General features: G+C 38.5%; 1 protein-coding gene across 1 annotated transcript in view; it reads left to right on the forward strand.

Annotated features, from left to right (window-relative positions):
* The first annotated feature begins 573 nt into the window (after positions 1 to 573).
* LOC149213755 (TMV resistance protein N-like) overlaps positions 574 to 20028 on the forward strand; it is a 28638-nt gene continuing 9183 nt past the window's right edge. Inside the window, exon 1 of the mRNA XM_089389138.1 lies at positions 574 to 702. Coding sequence (XP_089245264.1) covers positions 574 to 702 — 129 coding nt within the window. The remainder of the gene's footprint in view (positions 703 to 20028) is intronic.

Genomic DNA, 20028 nt, shown 5'->3' on the forward strand with positions numbered 1-20028 from the left:
CCTCGAAAGCTCTGAATGCATTGGTTGGGACCCTATGTAGTCAAAGAAGTCACAGATGGAGGCATGGTCCAGCTTGGCAAGCTTAATGGAGAACCCTTCCCGGGCCGAGTAAATGGCAATCGCCTGAAGCTCTACATGGGTGGGCCGACCACCTGACTAACCGATCGAAGGACAGTCTCAAAGCTCCAGGCAGTTGAAAGAGAGCGCGAGACAATAAAGCAGTCTATGGAGGAGCTGTGCGACAACAAGGGTGCACGTAGAATTGGTCTGTCACAAGGGTCGCGGTTGCGCAGAAGGGGCTGCACTGCTGCGTGGACAAGCATAGAGGTGACCGTTGCTGACACTATTCATGACAACATGCCTGAGTTATGGCAAAAGGGAGCGGGCGGTGGGAAATTAAGAGATGTGGTACGAGCCAGATCCAGAATGATATGCCGCAGGCTTAATGTTATAGTGCCAGAAAAGGAGGGAACCGCTGAATTTGAATTTCAAAACGCTTATAAATCATAGGGGGGCATCCACCAAATGATATATGGTTTCGAGAGAAGTAAGTTATTATGCTTTTCCACCGATATGGAATTGTTCATCATTGCCACTAAAGGAGTAAGCCCGGGGATTGAAATATGGCCAGTCGAGATGCAGCACCTTCTGGATAATGTGGTGTCGATGACCACGGGCACCGCACAGAGTTCTGCACTGACGGTAGGGGATGTATCAGAAATTCTTAGACACGAAGCAGAACTAGATGCCACTACCTAACCCATGGGCTAGTCGGCGACCCATAAAATATAAGGGAAAGACTATGAATATGGAGACAAATGATGGAATTGCAGTTAACAGTTCGTCTCTGATGCACCTTGAAGATTGGGATCTCATGGATAGCAACAATTTTCTTGCAAAATTGCAACACAAGCTGTAGCAGACAATGCATATAGTAGACCAGAAATTGGAAACTTACTGCGTTGGCACGAAGAGTTCCCGTATGTGGCACCCTAGCTTGAGTTAAAATCCTATGACGGGGTGCTCTGTGTTAATCGAGCAGAGCAGAATGAGAATCATTGGTTACGTGGATTAGTAGAGGCAATGGAGTAGGAGCTTTAAGAAGCATTGCAAGAGACAAAGAGGGAGTAGCAGAACGTAGTGAGTCACTCACAGGGATGGTGGACCACGAAGCCTTGGCAGTGAGTATCGCCGCACTGACGAGTGACACGGGATGAGTCACGATGATTGTGTTGGGAGCCTGTCGGGTATCGGAGGCCCTGCGTAATGGTTTTGAGGCTTAAAGCCCATAATATAGGGTAATGATATTGTAAAAGTTCCGTGAAGTGCACGGAGCGCGAAATGTAATAAATTGAGTCGGGTTGTCCGCCCAAAAATAATATAAAATAATAGGAAGTGAGTCGGCCTGCCCATGGTCCGCAGACCATGGGAATGTATAAATAGAGCAAGGCTCTAAGGGTATAAGGAGCTTTTTGTAAGATCTGATGTGTTATGGGTTGGTGAAAGTAATATTCACTTTGAGTCTGTAAGTACGGGTCATGAAGGTTAGGAGTTAGATAGTGGCTCCGTAGCTGTGTGCACAGGGCAGAAAGTGGATTGTACTAAAACAAAGATATTAATAAAGATAAGTTGGTTCTCAGACATTGTGTTGATTCTGAATTATTGTGGATCTATTTATATTCTGGGTTATACATATGTTATATGAGTTGAGCCTGTCTTTATGAGTGATGATGATGCGCACTGGGTATTATTGCTAAATGTTGGTTTAAAGATCGTAAGAAGTAGAGTAGATCTATAATAACCCCGTTAATAACAAAGCACATAGGCACAGATCTACGTAGAAGCCTTAGAGTAGTACAGAGTAGCGCGAGGGCACAAAATGGTTTGCGACCCCATCCAGACCACATCAAGACATCCCAAGGGTGCAGAAACCTGGTTCCAGCACCCTCCCCTACTACCTCGGGTGAGACTTCAGTCCATGCTCCATGGACTGTTGCAGAAAGGGCCGGTAGTGCGAGATTTGTTTGGCTAATAACTTTTCCGAACCTAGGTCAGGCCCCAACAAGCCAACAGTAGATGAAGAGAAATAGGGTGTCACTTGATGCCTTGAGCACATCAAGAATCTCGTGTTTAAATTACAGAAGCAACATGCAACAATAAAAAGTTGAGTGAAAAAAGAGGAACATGTTAAATGGGGATTTGGACAAAGAAACCCTGAAGAACCACATAGGTAACATAACATATTGAAGGGATTAAGACAAAATGAGAGTCTAACAAAGAATGATCATAGGGATTTAAACAAAACGCAACAAAATCTAAGTATGCCAGAAAAATATTCACCGACATCAACGTGAAGATTGGACTAAGAGCTATCATCCTTCTTGGAGTCAATGTAAGCACAAAAATGTACATGCAAGATCCATTAAGAAAAGATGAGCATGTGGTTCACCTCATTTACATATAGAGAGGAAGTTGAAAATCACCATAACTTGAAAAGCCCCCAACTTTTAATGGTAGCACCTTAGGTATTGCAGCAAAAGTTTGGTTGCTTGGACATTTCTCTAGTGACATGAAGGCTAAAATAGCAACTTATCATAAGACAACATGCAAAAATATGTAGGAACATGATGATCAACTCAATTGAAATCTGTTTACCCATAATTTCACAAGGCAATTTCTTTCTGAGAATCATTTTTAACAAAATCTTAATGAAATTTTATAATAAGAAACAAAAACTATGGCCCAATTGGAAGATAAGCATAGATTTATTGTCCTTGTGTTGGCTGTAAAATATTGTCCTTGTGTTGGCTGTAAAATAGATCAGAAGCTTCAAATGAGTTGCTTAATTAGTGGTCAACTATTGCAATACAACTTTGGGTGTTGGAACCGAAAACCTTGTATGAGGCCACCAATAAACATCATCAAGACTAATGGTAGCATAAACAAGACCTGCAAAATAAAGTGAAGAAAAAGTTGAAAGGAGAAAAGGAAAAGGGGGTTTAGATCATTCTTGAAATATGATCAGAAAGAAAACAAACAATGTAAAAGGAAGAAAATAGCATAAACAAATGAACAAGAAGCAGTGGAAGGGCCCTATTGGAAGGTTGTTGTACACAAGGGGAAACCTATCAGAATGAAGGACCACAAAGAAGGCACAACCATCCTCAAACTATTGCAAATGTGGCAAAAGCTACATGTGGCAAGGAAGATTTTTGAAGAATTGAAGAAAAGCAAACATAGAACCAAAAAAGTTGATGCTTAGTAAACTCGTTGACCAATCACTTTCTATACCCCAGAACCACCTGCTATAGATAGCTTTCTTTCCTATTATGCTAAAGTCTAAATGTGTTCTTAAACAAGAAAAGGATGATCAACATTGAAAAGAAGAAATGGCAACAGGAACTGAGGCTAGTTATCCATGTAATGAAAATTTGTCAACTAGATTGAATGGGTTGAATACATGTCCATATTTTACATGTTATTCAACAAGGATCTTATGATGCGAGTTCTGATGAACTAGAACTAGAACTAGTGGGAGGAACTAGAACTGAATTGAACTTAGAACTTAACTAGATGTTTAACTGAATGGGAGGCTGATCTGAAGACCTACAAAAGCAACACTCTAGTTCACTGAAGGTGACACATGCATGCACCCTCTACCAAACAGTAGCCTATATTTCTATCCAACTGCACCCTCATTACTCCTATTCACTTTATCTAATTTGATATATGAGGTCAATAATTACTCAAAACTTTACAAATTGATAATATGCTTTCCTGATTTAAGAAAAAGGCATGGCCTCTCTTATATATGTAGACAAGATACAAATAAGAGTTGTAGTTGAAATGAATGTTTACATGACTAGAAACTTCAACTGTAAGTGACATGAGGAAAAAATTTGTTATGGTGCCAAGTTGTGATCAAGAGTGCTTCAGGGGGTCTCAAGTTGGAGCCTTGGTCAAATTAAATACCATGCTTGGTTTGGCCAATGATAACTCCTTGATAGCCAAAGATCCATTTCTGGAGAAGTGCATCCTTACAGAAAAAAAAAAAATTAGATAATGAATGTTAAGAGGGATAGGTTGTAGTGGGAGGAACTAGAACTGAATTGAACTTAGAACTTAACTAGATGTTTAACTGAATGGGAGGCTGATCTGAAGACCTACAAAAGCAACACTCTAGTTCACTGAAGGTGACACATGCATGCACCCTCTACCAAATAGCAGCCTATATTTCTATCTAACTTCACCCTCATTACCGAAGAACAGACCTAGAACAGACCTAGAAGGCATTATGCAAGTCCACTTGGTGAGATAGCAGGGGTCATGAATGAATTCAATTGCGATAACAAATAGGAGTCTAAACAAATTAATTTAAACAACAGTAACTACCAGATCTTCTCATGGTATCTGAATTGTAAAGACAAGTTATCAAAACAATAAAACAATATTTTAAGTAGTCAAACCGAACAAGAGGCACTGTTGGGAAATGCATAACAAAACCAATCAATACAGTCATGGTATTTTAAGTGTACAGAAAAGTTATCAAAACAACAATCACTGATAATTTTGAAGACATACAACAAAATGATTCTGTCTATTTGATTTTTCAAGGGCACTAACATACATGTTGATAATTTCCTACAATAAAGCAGAAGTATTTTTGCCTTGTATGAAAGCATAATGTACAAATATTCTTATCTAAATGCATGCAATAATTTTACAGGTTGTTGCATCTATGGCAAAAGGTAGTTATGTTTCTTGTACAATGAGAAGTAGCAGGAGAGTGACGAGGGGTACGCAGCTGTGATGCACATCGTCTGATGAGGACAGGACAAGTGATGTCCATGTCAACAATGCCCTAAGGAATGTTGTTGAGGATGACCATGTGACTGAAGCTGATGTTATCACAGCATCAGCCATAGAACCACCATCAACAACAGTCCAAGGGGCAAGTTCAACTAAAATGATCAGTGCTATAAGAGGATGGAAAAAAGAAGAAATGTTAGTTGCAATTGACGACATAGAGTTTAATGGATACTCAGTTCGGGCATCAGCAAAAAAAAATGGTATTCCTCCCTCATCAATACATTATTGGATAAATGGACTGAATCATACAAAACGTAGAGGGCCTCTTACAATTATGACTAAGGAGGAGGAGGCTGAGGTGGTTGAGTGGTGTAAAGAGATGGCCCAATTGGGACATGGGCTAGAGTTGATACAACTCAAATCCATAGTTGCTCAAATCTGTTAAGGGAGGCCAAACCCATTCAAAGATGGGTTTCCTGGTAAATCATGGTGGTTTGGGTTTAAAAAAGGCATCCAGAACTTGTAATGTGTACTGCTGAGGGCCTTGACAGAGAAAAAGCATTAAATTTGCGCCTTGAAGTTGTGCAGAAGTTCTACGACACACTTTCTAGTGCTTACGATAAACGTTCTTATGGAGCAGACCATATATGGAACTGTGATGAAACAGGTTTACAGGCAAGGAGGAATTGTGGTATGCGGGTAGTTGCTAAGAGAGGGAGCCGAAATGTGCCAAAGATTTTTCCTAAGAGTAGGGAGTGGATAACTATTTTATGTTGTGTCAATGCAATTAGTACTTCAATCCCAGGATTTTATCTATTCAAAAGTAAAAATCAGCTGAAAAACTATATACAGAACTGTGAACCAGGTGCATGCATGGCTACACATCTCCATGCATGGATGACTAAAGAACTGTTTTTAAGTTGGATTTTTCACTTTGTTGCATCGGTACCAGGTGGCGTCTCACCTAATAACAAACACCTATTGATATTAGATGGCCATGGGAGCCACATGGATGTACAAACAATTGAGGAAGCAAACAATTTAGGCATCGAGCTATTGACATTTCCCACTCATACCACTCACAGATTGAAACCCCTTGATGTTAGTGCGTTTGGCCCTTTCAAGAACTATTTCAGGTCAGAGCGTGCTTCATGGATGGCAAAGAATCTAGGTACTGAGGTGAAAATGTTCGAGCTAGCAGAGCTTGCAATTAAAGCTTTTAAAAGGGCTCTGACACCATCAAATATCAAGGCTGGCTTTAGGAGGACAGGAATCTAGCCATTGAAATATGATGCTCTTATTCATGATATTGGTTGTAGCCAGGCGTTTCATGTGGATGGTCAGGAAGAAGGGAATGCCCAAACAGGTGTTGAAGTGCAAGAAGTAGATGACCAAGATGATGTGGTTGTAGCTGGTAATATGATTTCCCTCTCTCAAGAACACTTATATGATGAAGATGATGAAACTGTATGTGAAACACAGTATAACCATGAACAAATTCATAGTAACATGGAGATCATTCCACCAACTCAAGAACATGAAACTCCTGCTGTTGATATTGTTAATGACATTGTTGAACATGCAGTTGACAATGACCAATTGACATTGCCAAGCCAAGTAACCCCACCGTCATGGCTAGAAGAAGCAATGATTAATATGAATGCACATAGTGTCTCAACAACCAATGAACAAAGCATGAACATGCCCTCACAACTAGCAGAATTGAACAGTGAAATTGTTCATTTTTTTGTGGACAACAGATCAATGGAAGAAGATGAAGCACATAATGAGGCATCAAATGAAGATAATGATATAGTTCAATCAGTTCCATCAGATACTGAAAGGGAAGTACCAAGCAATGACATGTAGGTGGGAGGGGTGGAGAAGATACTTGGCCGGTTCCTAAAGCTACCAGTAGAGAGAGTATCAATGAAAAAAATCAAGGTACACCAAGTAGTCTTTGTTTGGGTCGAAGTTCACAGTTACTCACCTCAGAGGACTATATAAACCTATTAGTTGAGTCTAAAAAAAAAAGAAATTTGAAATGCAAGAATTAAAACAGAAAAAGAAGGATCTAGTCAAGGAGAAGAAGGCAGCAAGGATTGTTGCAGCGCAACATCGAGCATATGAAAGGCTTGAAAGAGATAAAGCAAGGCAAGTTAAGGACCAACAAAAACAAATGGCAAGATAGGAAAAGGAATCAAGAAAGACACAACAAATGCTTGAAAAGGAACAAGGGATGATCAATATGGTTGACAATGATGCAAGCATAGCTGATGAAACTAGGATTATTTCAAACTCATTGGACTCCATTGCAGATAATACACCATTATTCCAATATCTCATAAACATTCAAGTGCCTCACTATCAAACTGAGGGTTTACCCACTTGCCTTATTCCTACCAGAGGAGGTGTCAATTCTATGTATGCTCATTACACACCTCCACTTAATGCAGGGGTCAGTAGTGCAAATGTGAGGTATGGGTACTCAATACCTCCATGGTTGGAAGTTGCAAATTGGACTCAATCATATGGCAGCAATCAACCATTTCCTAATCAACCCTTTTTAGGTAGGCCAACCTACCTGGCTCAAGAAGGTAACTCGGGGAGTTTTGGCACTCAAGATTCTCAGGGCCATAAAGAATAGGGGTGTCATATGTTTTTGGTTGTAACCACATTATGATGTGGATTTTGGATGGATTGTATCTTTTTCTTGTCACATAAACATTTTGGCTTACAACCTAGGTTGTTTTATTTCATACTGTGTGTGACATTGTAACCAAAATCCATTTTAGAAGGAACATCTATAGTCTATTATAATGTAGACATCTTACCTGAGAATGCAAATGGGATTTTCTGTTATGCATCTACACACCAAATGATTTACACAAGTGAAACAATGACAACATTTTTAGTTTACATTTCATGAGATTGTAGCAATACTTCATGATGAAACAACAGATAATGCACATAATACCTATAATTAAAACATAATACAAATGGGCAATACAACTAATGCACCCAGCCAACCTCTAAGAAATCTATTGATTGATTAACTAAGTTACAAATGCAGATTACTTTATGATAAAAGAGACACATGGCTACAATAAACATTGTAGAAACATTTCTTAGTAAAAATCAGTAAGCGAGATAACAATACCAGAATTTCACATTTGCAAGCACAAAGACAATTATAAACACGTTGCAACACAGAACTTAGCATGTCCAGAGCAATAACCATCTAAGATAAAATCATGGAGAGATCTAGTAGAAACATTGCATTTTGGACCAAGGGACATGGCATATCTTGGAACAGAGAGAAGCCAACAGCTACAAGTATTATCACAGACCTTACAGGGATTTCCTTGCACGAGAAGGAAGATAATTGACTACTTGCATCCCTTTCATTTTCTACTACACATTTTGAACTCTCCATATGTTGTCTGGTTGCACACAACATTATGAAAGGAGTCTATTCACTCCTTGTCTTTTCTGTGAACTATCAAGAGTTCACTATGAAGCTCGTTGCAGTTCATAAAACCAAAATTAGCATTAATTACATACCTTAGGCCAAAGTTCCAATTTGATCATATTTAAGCAACTAAAGAACATATTTACTGGATATAAGTATAAGGGTGAAAAGCAGAGTAGTTCCTGATGAATCATTGCACTAGAACTGTGGAACAAATGGAAGCAAATATCAATAATTGATGTGTATAAATGTACAACCATGAAAGAGAAGCAAATCGGAATAATTTGTGTATAAATTTACAATGATGAGTGAGTCAATGAATCAATCACGCTGACTGAAACCCAAATTTACATCTTATTACATTCACACTACCAAGAATGTGATGGACATGACATATAACAGCAGCATGCTAAATCACAAATTGCAAGGACCAAAATCAAAGAATAAACCCCATTGTGACAGCAGGCCACCTCTGAAGGGTTTTTAATCGCAGCCGCTCACACCTAAGGTCAATTTCAGCATACAAACTGACAATTTCAGCATACAAACTGACCTCCAAAAACAAGACCTTCCAAATTTACATCTATCAAAGTCTGTTAAAAACTTTCTACATCATGATTAACAGATACCCATTTTAGATTACAATGGAAGTTCAAATTTGGCTGACCCATCAAAGTCTGTCAGAAACTTTATGCACCATGATTAACACATACCCATTTTAATTACAACATAAGCTCAAATTTGACTGACCCATGAAACACTTATGTTAATTTAGACACAATAATCTTATCTGCAAATTATCTAACATAATTTTTAATTTGAATGATAAGAACTAAGTTGCAGGTTATTGTAATCTCAAAAGTGTTTTTTATTCTAGAAAATTTATAAATATTTAAATAAAATAATATAAACTAGCTAGCATAAATTTAATTTGACAAAATAAAAAACGTCCAAGCTTAATCTTAATCGAGTCTCAAATAATCTTGATAACATGATAAAACAACCTAATTGACAATGATGTGCTGATTGCCACCGAACGATTTTCCACATCACATTATTAAACCCTAAACCCTAATTGACGATGTTGTGTTGATTTCGACTGAAGATCTTCCCCATGACATGAACGAGCATGTAAGCTTCTCATTATTCATTTATCCCTTAAATAACATGACTTCTTTCATTATTTGTTTATTCCTTAAATAGCAAGACTTCTTCCATCAGTGACCTTCATTTCCAATAGTTAGAACTATTAGTTCCCTCGACCACTATATGATAGATTTTCGCCCATCATAGCACTGATGCCAGGGAACTCCCGAATCTTTTTTTATCCAAGGAACAATTACATCTATAATATTGAACAACATTCTTTTATTGAAAACAAAAGAGTGTTACATCTATAATATTGGCTTGCAAAATTATTCTAGCAGAAAAAGAAATACAACATGTAACGAAATACAACATGTAACAAGATCACTCTTCATCTAACATTAAAAATCTGGCAATTATAAAAAAGAAGGGAGAACAGTTACATCTATAATATTGATCAACATTCTTTTATTGAAAACAAAAGAGTATTACGGAAGAATGTAACTAATTCCACATTGGAAATATCTGAAGACATATAACAGCAGCATAAACCCCAAATTTCAAAGACCAAAATCAAAGTCTGTTAAAAACTTTCTACATCATGATTAACAGATACCCATGTTAGATTACAATGGAAGTTCAAATTTGGCTGACCCATCAAAGTCTGTCAAAAACTTTATGCACCATGATTAACACAAACCCATTTTAATTACAACATAAGCTCAAATTTGACTAACCCATGAAACGCTTATGTTAATTTAGACACAATAATCTTATCTACAAATTATCTAACATAATTTTTAATTTGAATGATAAGAACTAATTCCACATTGGAAATATCTGAAGACATATAACAGCAACATAAACCCCAAATTTCAAAGACCAAAATCAAAGAATAAACCCCATTGTGATAGCAGGCCACCTCTGAAGGGTTCTTAATGGCAACCGCTCACACCTAAGGTCAATTTCAGCATACAAACTGACCTCCAAGAGCAACAATAACAAAAAAATAGAGCAAAACCCTAAACCTACAAAACTCCAAGAGCAAAATAACAAAAATTCCAACAGGAAGGTGAGGTGTTGAAAAACACAGTGGGGCAATGGTTGGTAGGATTTTTCCTACCGGATAGACGTAGAAGCCATGTCCAAGCATCTTTCATGTCGAAACCTTCTCCAGAGCTTACCAGATGTTCTCCAGAGCTCGCCAGACCTACAACCAACTTAGCAATGGCTGGTAGGATTTTTCCTACCGGATAGACGTAGAAGCCATGTCCAAGCGTCTTTCATGTCAAAACCTTCTCCAGAGCTCGCCAGACGTTCTCCAGAGCTCGCCAGACCTGCAACCAACTTGGAAAACATGGAAAAATAGGAAATTAGGCAATGGCATAAATATTAAAGACAATGTGAAACAAAAATCATCAAAAACCTGTAAATTTACCTGTAACCTCGAACTAGCTAGAGATTGGCACTGGCTCCTTCCCAAACAATAGGTCGCATGAATGAAACAACCACCAAGGTATGTGTAAACCCTCGGCGGTCCAGAACGAACAAGACTAGCAGGCAGAATGAAACAAGAACAACGGAAACCCTATATAGATAACGAGAGCAATTAAGCAGGGTTAGCAGGCCAACAATGGCGGACAAGCCGCACAGGAAATGGACCCGTCCCACGCCACCGTCAGCGGAGTGCTTCACCCAAACACCGGACCCGAACAGAAATACATAGAGCAGAGTAGACATCGCGGCAAACAAGCAGAAGCAGGAGGCAAAAAGGGTTAAAATTAGGGTTATAAACCTTGACACCCACCACAACACATGGCGCAACACGTCAGGCAGGTGTCGTACGAGTGCCTATGGGAGCCACGTGCCGGTAGCTGAGGTGGAGGGGAGGGCGCACAGGTAATGGCGTCCCTCCCCTAGTTTGCAACTTCAAAAATTGCTCCGGACGTAGTTGTGAGATTCGTTTATTTTTTAAAAAGAAAAGTAATGGTCAAATGAATGTACAAGCACGATGATGATCGCATGACTTCCTGGTTCCAACCTTGTAAATGAATTTTCCTTTTTTATTTATGGAGAGGTAAAGTTTACATGTTGTAATTTTTGTTTTTTTTTTAGCCTTTTTCTTTTGGAGTACTGTACAGTACCACCTTTTCTTCTACTCATGTGCCGCTAATCGAACTTGTCACCAGGCCTGGAATTTGACGTCTTGTAGGATGTATTTTGGGTTGTAAGACGTATTTGATAGTGATTGCAAAATTTTCCACTTCAAGTTTGACGTGTCTTATGCCCCTATAGACCCGTCGTTTTGACGTTTAATTTGAAATGTAAATTGTCATCATTTTGACGTTTAATTTGAAATGTAAACCATCAAAAACTATGATACCTCTGTCATACCTAAAATTACAAGCACCTTGAAATTATGAGAGGATGGGGCGATGGACCGGTACATAAAAGAGTTCAACTTCGATCTTAAATTTATTTAAATGATCCTAGTCGTGACTACCTAGTGCCTACCATTCCTTCCCTCTGATGGTTGGGAGTAACTCCTCCTTGCACGGAGCTACCATCCATGATTTGACGATTATCCATACGAATGATGTTATTTATGACCAAATTTAATCTCGAGCTACCATGGTCCATCACAGTATCTACCTTTCAAATTATAAAGTGTAACATCAGGTCAACCACTGATTCGAAAATGCAGTGACTAGGAAATTTCCAAAACTTCGCTTTCATCGTTCAATTTACGACATTAGTTCCTTTAATCCACCTATCAAAACATAATTTAATAGTAATAAAAATGAATTATATATCATTGTTTCAGTTTCTTCAACGAAACAAGAATTTCAAAGATTAGCCAGATCTCGTTGTTATTTTGTTTTCAATCAATTGGCGTATTATCTTCTACGACATCAAACCCTTCAGAGCTTCGTTGGACGCAGGGTAAAAATGGAGTCTATGCTCAATCTCTCTGCGTGCTCAAAGAGAAGAAAACATCTGGTGGTCGACTCCATAAGACTTCGGCATTATAGAAATATCTGGGAATGTTTCTCTAAAGCTGTAGAAATAAAAGGTTTTGAGAGAGACTTACGGGTGAGAAACCTACCCTTACTTTTATATTTGTTGGATTGAAGATATATGACATTTATGTAGGCATTTCTACTTAGTGAAAGAGGCTACCCTATCTCCATTTATGATTGGTTGTAAGTTTGTTTTAAATGGAGTGAAAGTGGTGAAGATGGACTTCACATGCGTGGTAACATTTTTGAAATGTGGTTAACAAAACCTGTTTTCTCTTGGGAAAATAATCGAGAATAGACAAAGATTCTGGAACAATAGAAGTTAGCATAGAGCAACAACGAGTGAAATTAATAGATTTGTCATAGTTAAAAACAAATGTTGATAGACTAACGAAAGAAAAGTTGGATAGTGATAACTTGAAAAACCAAAAATGCATAATTTATGGCTTCAATCCAACGAATGTTTGTGCTGTCTTTATTATGATGGTGTTTTGTTCAAAGACATCTAACTAATTTCAACAAGTGCACCCTGGACTAAAGGCTGATTTATGTTGTAATGTTGGTGTTTTACTTGTTAAAATTATGGTTTTTCCTCTTAGTGTTGGATCTTGGATCTAGAAGGTTTTAAGGAAAGAGAAATTCTTATCCTTATAATCATTTGCGTTAATAAAGGGTTACCTCTGTAAGTGTGCAGTGAAAATTTTGTATAATACAAATTCTAAAATAGAAAAGAGACACTTAGTTGTCTGAATAATGTTGAGATAAATGGTTATTTAAATAAAAGTAAAGTTAAATTTGTTGTGTATTATATTTATTATAAAATGGAGAAAATAAAATAAATTCTAGCTTTTTTTTAATGTCTCATTTCTAGGTCAGTATGATGGGACTTTTGTTACTAAATAATTATCGACATAAAATATATTTATTGTTTTTGTTATTTATTTAGTGCTATGTGATTTTATAAAAAAGGTTAATGTTGATTTTTTCTTCTATCATCAAGTAGGCTATTTTTCTTAGTTTTTCTTTTTTTTTGGCATTTTTTTTTTGGTTAATTTTGGCTTAAATTGGATAGGGATATCTTGAAATTGTAATTTCCAAATGTAAAATCTAAAAAATATTGAGTGTAGTGGGATGCCTTATATAATTTTCAACTCTAAAATCTAAAAAATATTGAGTGTTGTGGGATGTTAGATAATTTTCAACTACAAGATCTAAAAAATATTGAATGTAATGGGATGCTTTAGACCACAGCATTCAGATTAAGACTGGTCTTAATTTTATTTGGAAGTGCATATATTCATCTAACCCTTCAAAAATGAATGGTTATTAAAAAAATGTAGCATTATTGACAAGTATATATTAAATAAACACTTGATTAAAAAATGTCAAAACCAAAATGAGACTGAGGTCAACACTCTCAAATTTGCCTAAAAGGTAAAATAAAGAGCATGAAAAATGCAAAAAACATCATCAAATTTTCATTTGACTGGCAGAGAAGATTTGAAATTCCAGGCGTGCTCGTCACCGTTCACGCCATGAATATTTTGAAAACGAAGAAATTACCGAGATGATCCAAAACGAAGAAATTACCGAGATGATCCAATGGTTACGTAGGTGGGAAGTTTGGTTCACACATGTTAGGAGATGGTCCAATGATTCCGTAGGTGGGAAGTTTTGTTCACACTAGGCACAATGAATTTTTTTATTTGTTTTAACCTCTTATAACATATATCCAACTAAGCACACGGCTGGAATCGTGTAAAGAAGTTGCGACTTGTTCACTGAGCTCGGTGTTCGATTCATCTTTCACAACTATTTTTATAACTCGGGCTTACGGATCAATAGCGTGGCATTTGCCTTCATCTACTTCTCAGGCAAAGCCATATATCCATCTTGCATCTGAGCACATCCGATCTGCAACACGTAGTAATTATGGAGCCAGTGACCAAGCCAGCAACATACCACGTTTTCATAAACCATAGGGGCGTAGACACCAAAAAAACCTTGCTAGCCTCATCAACAAAGAACCCCGTGGGTTGAACGTCTTTCTGGATGAGCCCGAACTTCAGTTGGGAGATTATATCTACCCGGAAATAAAAAACGCCATTTTCAGTGCCTCCATTCATATTACTATATTTTCTAAGCATTACGCTGAATCACTTCCTTGCTTGCGTGAGCTCTATTGGATTTGGCACTCAAATCATCAGCGCAAAATTATACCTGTTTTCTATGACGTTGAGCCTTGTGACCTGCGAGAAATCGACAGGGAGCCTTATGCAGAAGCGTTCCAAGCGCACCAACGCAATGACAAAATCAAGACGGAAGAGGTGGAGGAGTGGAAGAAAGCACTCAGAGAGGTATCAAAAATTTCTGGTGAAGTCTTCAAAAGTGACATAAGGTAAACACATAGCTTACTCAGTCATCATATAACCAACTTGCTATAGCTTGAATCGGCAGATGTTCTCAGTTTTTTTATGCTAATGATTATAACTGCAAATACCTTTCTTCCAGTGATTACGGCAATGTTTTGGAAAATGTTGGGTATTTTTAAATGGAGAAATACCAAAACCAACAAAATATTCACCACAGAGACAGTGCTCTGTTTCTTCTGTCCAGGATCTTTTGCAGAGAACCTCTTTAAAAAAAATTAACTCAGAACACAGTCCATTACACAGTCAAAAAAAACTTCTATTGATTTAAAACAAAAAGACTGATACATGCTTCATCCTCTGTGCTGAGAGGGATTCACTAAACAAACTCTGTCTCTGTATTTTCTTGTTTTCCACTGCTGTGGATGTTACATAAACAGTTTCAAAAACATTCCTGTGTTTTTCATTGCCAGACCAACATTACAGCACTACTGTGCATATACAAAAAGAAAATCGCACGATCGTGCGTAGCCACCCCACTCACAACATAAAGAAAACTACTTACGAAAAAAAACTACCGCACGTCAACTTACATAACAATAAAGAAAACATATATATAAAAAATATGTGGGACGTATGCCCATAACTATATTAACTATATGCCCATAACTAAAATTAAAGGCATGCCCATAACGTATTAAAAGTCCTCCACCAAAAAAAACTACGACACACATTAAACTCTATTTAATTCCTCCCACGGCGGTCAACGTATGAAACTTGATTTGACGCGGGCGGAGGGCAACTTTGGAAAGTCAACGGCTGAGATTATGCGTCCAGATCGCTGAGCTGATCCGACGTGGTTCGCACACCATCCTCGGGCAAACCAAACGACCTTTACTGTCCGGGGAAAGCAGTTTTGTGCGTCGTACAAGATACGCGTGGCGGCGTTTGATTGCGGCGGCTCCCTTCATACGGAAACCACCTTTGGTGAATGGCGGTGCGGGGAGACCTGGCGGATTTCCTGAAAACCACCGCGCTGTTCAAAATTACAATTTAACACTCCCCTTTAATTTTAACAGCCGCGCGTTTGGTCATTCCCAAACACTTTCTCAAAAATTCGAAACTCTTCTGAACCAGTGGCTTTGTCAAGATGTCTGCAACCTGTTCCTGGGTCCTGCAATGTTCGAGGACAATTTCTCCATTGTTCACTAATTCTCTGATGTAGTGAAACCTTGTATCGATGTGTTTCGTTCTTTTATGAAACACAAAATTCTTTGACAAAGCAATAGCTGAGCTATTGTCACAAAAGACCACTGTCGTTTTTGCCTGCTCTTGGCCTAAGCTTCTCAACATTCTTCTCATCCATACTGCCTGACATGCTGCTGCTGTAGCTGCCACATATTCTGCCTCTGCTGTAGATAATGCTACAATGGACTGCTTCTTAGAAGCCCATGAAATGGCTCCTGAACCCATGTTAAAAACATAACCGGAAGTGCTCTTCCGATCATCTACACTTCCAGCCCAATCGCTATCTGTGTACCCAACCAAATCTGAATGTTCTGAGGCATGATATAGAATTCCAAACATTTTGGTACCTTTCACATACCTCAAAATTCTCTTTGCTGCCTGCCAATGTGCCTCCTTTGGCCTCTCCATAAATCTGGAAATTAAGCTAACAACATACATTAAATCAGGCCTAGTTGCTGTTAAATACATAAGGCTGCCCACAATGCTTTTATACAAACTAGGATCAAAATCCTTGCTGATGTCCTCTCTGCTGAGTTTTAATCCCATCACTGTGGGAGTGATAGCTGCCTTGCATTCTTCCATCTTAAATCTGCCCAAAACTTGATTTACATATCTTGCTTGAGATATAAAAATTCCTTTTTCATTTTGATCTACTTCTATGCCTAAGAAGTATCTCAACAAACCCATGTCAGTCATTTCAAATTCATCTTTCATGACTGATTTAAAATTCTCAATAAGATAAATATCATTTCCAGTGAAAATAACATCATCTACATACAAGACAATAATTAAAATTTTACCATCCTTTTCCTTGATGTAGACTATGGGTTCTCCTTCACATTTGTCAAATTCATTCTCCAATAGATATGAATCTATCCTGTTGTACCATGCTCTAGGCGCTTGCTTCAGCCCATAAAGAGCTTTCTTCAATTTGCACACTTTGTGCTCTTCTCCTTTCTTATCATATCCGAGAGGCTGTTCCACATAAACCTCTTCTTTTAACACTCCATTTAGGAATGCTGACTTCACGTCCATTTGGTAGACTTTCCATTTGTTTTGTGCTGCTATGGACAACACTGCTCTCACGGTTTCCATTCTTGCAACCGGGGCGAAAGTCTCCTCATAATCTCTCCCATACTGCTGCTTATAGCCTTTGACAACCAGCCTTGCTTTATGCCTTTCAATCTTACCTTCAGCATTGCTCTTGCTCTTGTAGACCCATTTCACACCAATGACTTCTTTGCCTTTTGGTAGCTCAACCAAATCCCATGTTTTGTTTCTCTCTATGGCATTCATCTCGTCATCCATAGCTTCTATCCATTTCTTATCTTTAATAGCATCTTCGAAATGAATAGGATCATCAACATGACAAAACAAGGCAAATAAGGAATTCATTCCTTCATCATAAATGTCACTTAGATTTCTAAACTTCTTACCTCGTTCACTTGGTGTGCAAGTGCTTGAAGATGCACTTGAATTTCCTCCTTGTGGTGTGCTTGGAGAAGCACTCTCATTGATCCTCAATGGTGTACCTTGCTGTTCTTGTGTTGGTGCTGCTGTTTGGGGATTCATTTCATCCACCTCCTCTTCATCCTCATCATGAGGCAAACAGCTTTTAATGTTCACTGTTTTCTCTATGCTTCCATCCTAAGCTTCCTCTTCAATGAATTGAACATCCCTGCTGACAAAGAACTTCTTGGTAGATGGAATGTACAGCCTGTAGGCTTTGGATTCCTCACTGTATCCAATGAAGATGCATTTCTCCCCTTTGCTGTCCAACTTCCTCCTTAGCTGATCCGGAATGTGTGCATAGGCCACACACCCAAAAACTCTCATGTGGGTGACTACTTGCTTTCTCCCACTCCATGCCTCTTCTGGCACTTTGTTCATGACTGCCTTTGTAGGACACCTGTTCAAAATATAAACTGCACAATGTACAGCTTCAGCCCAATACTCATTTGGCAAATGCTTTGCCTTCAACATGCTCCTTGCCATCTCCATGATGGTTCTGTTCTTCCTTTCAGCAACTCCATTTTGCTGTGGGGTGTACCGAGTTGTGAACTGTTTATGTATTCCATTTTCTCTACAAAACTTTAGGAATTCATTGGAGATATACTCACCTCCTCTATCAGTTCTCAATACTTTTATGTGCAGCCCGCTTTGGTTCTCCACAAGTGCTTTGAAGTTTTGGAATTTCTCAAAGACTTCACTTTTGTTCTTGAGGAAATATATCCAAGTCTTTCTTGTAAAATCATCAATGAATGTCAAGAAATATAGGCTGCCAGCTAATGATGGAGCTTGCATTGGTCCACACAAATCTGAGTGGATAATCTCTAAGGGTGCCTTTGCCCTTATACTTTTCCCTGATGGAAAACTCTCTCTATGTTGTTTGCCCAATATACAACCTTCACAAAGGCTGTCAGGCTTCTCTATCAATGGTAATCCTCTTACCATCCCTTTTCTGCTTAATAGATTTAGACCTCCAAAATTTAGATGCCCGAATCTCAAGTGCTATAACCAGTTCTCATCCTTTGGCACGCTTTGGAAGGCCTCTTGGGTGACTGCTGCCATCTCCTTCTTGTTCTTCAAGTCTTCCCGGATCCGGAGAGGGAACATCCTGTTCCTTGTCATCTTCACTTCAGCAATGCATCTTTTGCTGGGTGGTATGTCCATGATGGTGCACACATCATTTACAAAGTAAACATTGTAACCCTTTTGGATAAGCTGTCCAACACTCAATAGGTTACATCTCATTCCGGGGACATAGTAGACATCTGTTATGGTTTTCCTTTCTCCTTGCTTCGTAAATATTTTTACCTCCCCTTTTCCCATAACAGACACTTTACTATCAGTTCCTAGTGTGACCTCTGATTTCAAATTCTGATTTAAGGCTGAAAAGAGGGCTATATTCCCTGTCATATGGTTGCTGCAACCTGAGTCTAAAAACCATATGTCTTCACTATGTGTTTCAGCCATGTTACAAGCTAACATGACATTTTCTTGACTGTTGTTTTCTCTTGTAACATTTGCATTTTGTCTGCTGTTCATATCATGTTGTTTCTTTCTACAATCACTAGCATAATGTCCATACTTTTTGCAATAATAGCATTGAACATTAGATTTATCATACCTTTGTCCTTGAGCCTGATACTGATCTCTTTGTTGGCTGCTGCCTTGACCTTGGTTCTGATTTGGATTGCTGCCTCTTCCTTGTGCATTTGATGGGCTGTTCCTTCCACCTCTGTTCTGGCTTCTGCCTCTTCCTCTTCTGTTTCCTCTTCCTTGACCTCTTCCTCTTCCAAAGGACATCTGGGTCTTGAAGGCTTGCTCAAGGGATGAGTTTTCATTCCTACTCAACCTCTGCTCATGAGTCATCAGAGATGCATGCAGCTCATCAACTGAATAGTTTGAGAGATCATTTGTCTCTTCAATGGTGGTGACTATGGCATTGAACCTTGAGGGTAAGACCCTCAATATTTTCTCCACTATTCTTCTATCTTCAATTGTTTCTCCATGAGTTCTCATTTGTGTAATTACACCAATCACATGAGTGAAGAATGATTCAATGTTGTCTGACTCCTTCATGTCCAAGTTTTCAAAATCATTTCTCAGCATTTGCAATTTTGCTGTCTTCACTCTCTCCATGCCTTGATAGGCTGACTTAAGGGTTTCCCATGCATTGTGTGATGTTTTAGCTGCTGCTATCCTTGGAAATATACTCTGGTCTACTGCTAGATGCAACAATAAAATGGCCTTTGCATCCTTCTTCCTATTGCTCTTCAGGAGATCTCTCTCTCCCTGAGTTAATGCATTGAACTCAGTTTCATCTGCTGGTTCTTCAAAACCATCTTCAACTATTTCCCATAAATCTTGAGAGGCAAACAGGGCTCTCATAGTTATTGACCAGTAGTCATAGTTCTTCCCATTAAACTGTGGGAGCTGGGTGTTAAACATACCCATACCAGTGCTTGTGCTAGCCATTCCTTGACTGTGTATTTTTTTTAAAACAACTAACTGTCTTCAG

This window comes from Pinus tabuliformis, chromosome 1_1 (genome assembly GCF_031772625.1).
Source record: "Pinus tabuliformis cultivar Carrire ecotype Pingquan chromosome 1_1, CPIR1, whole genome shotgun sequence".
NCBI lineage: Eukaryota > Viridiplantae > Streptophyta > Pinopsida > Pinales > Pinaceae > Pinus > Pinus tabuliformis.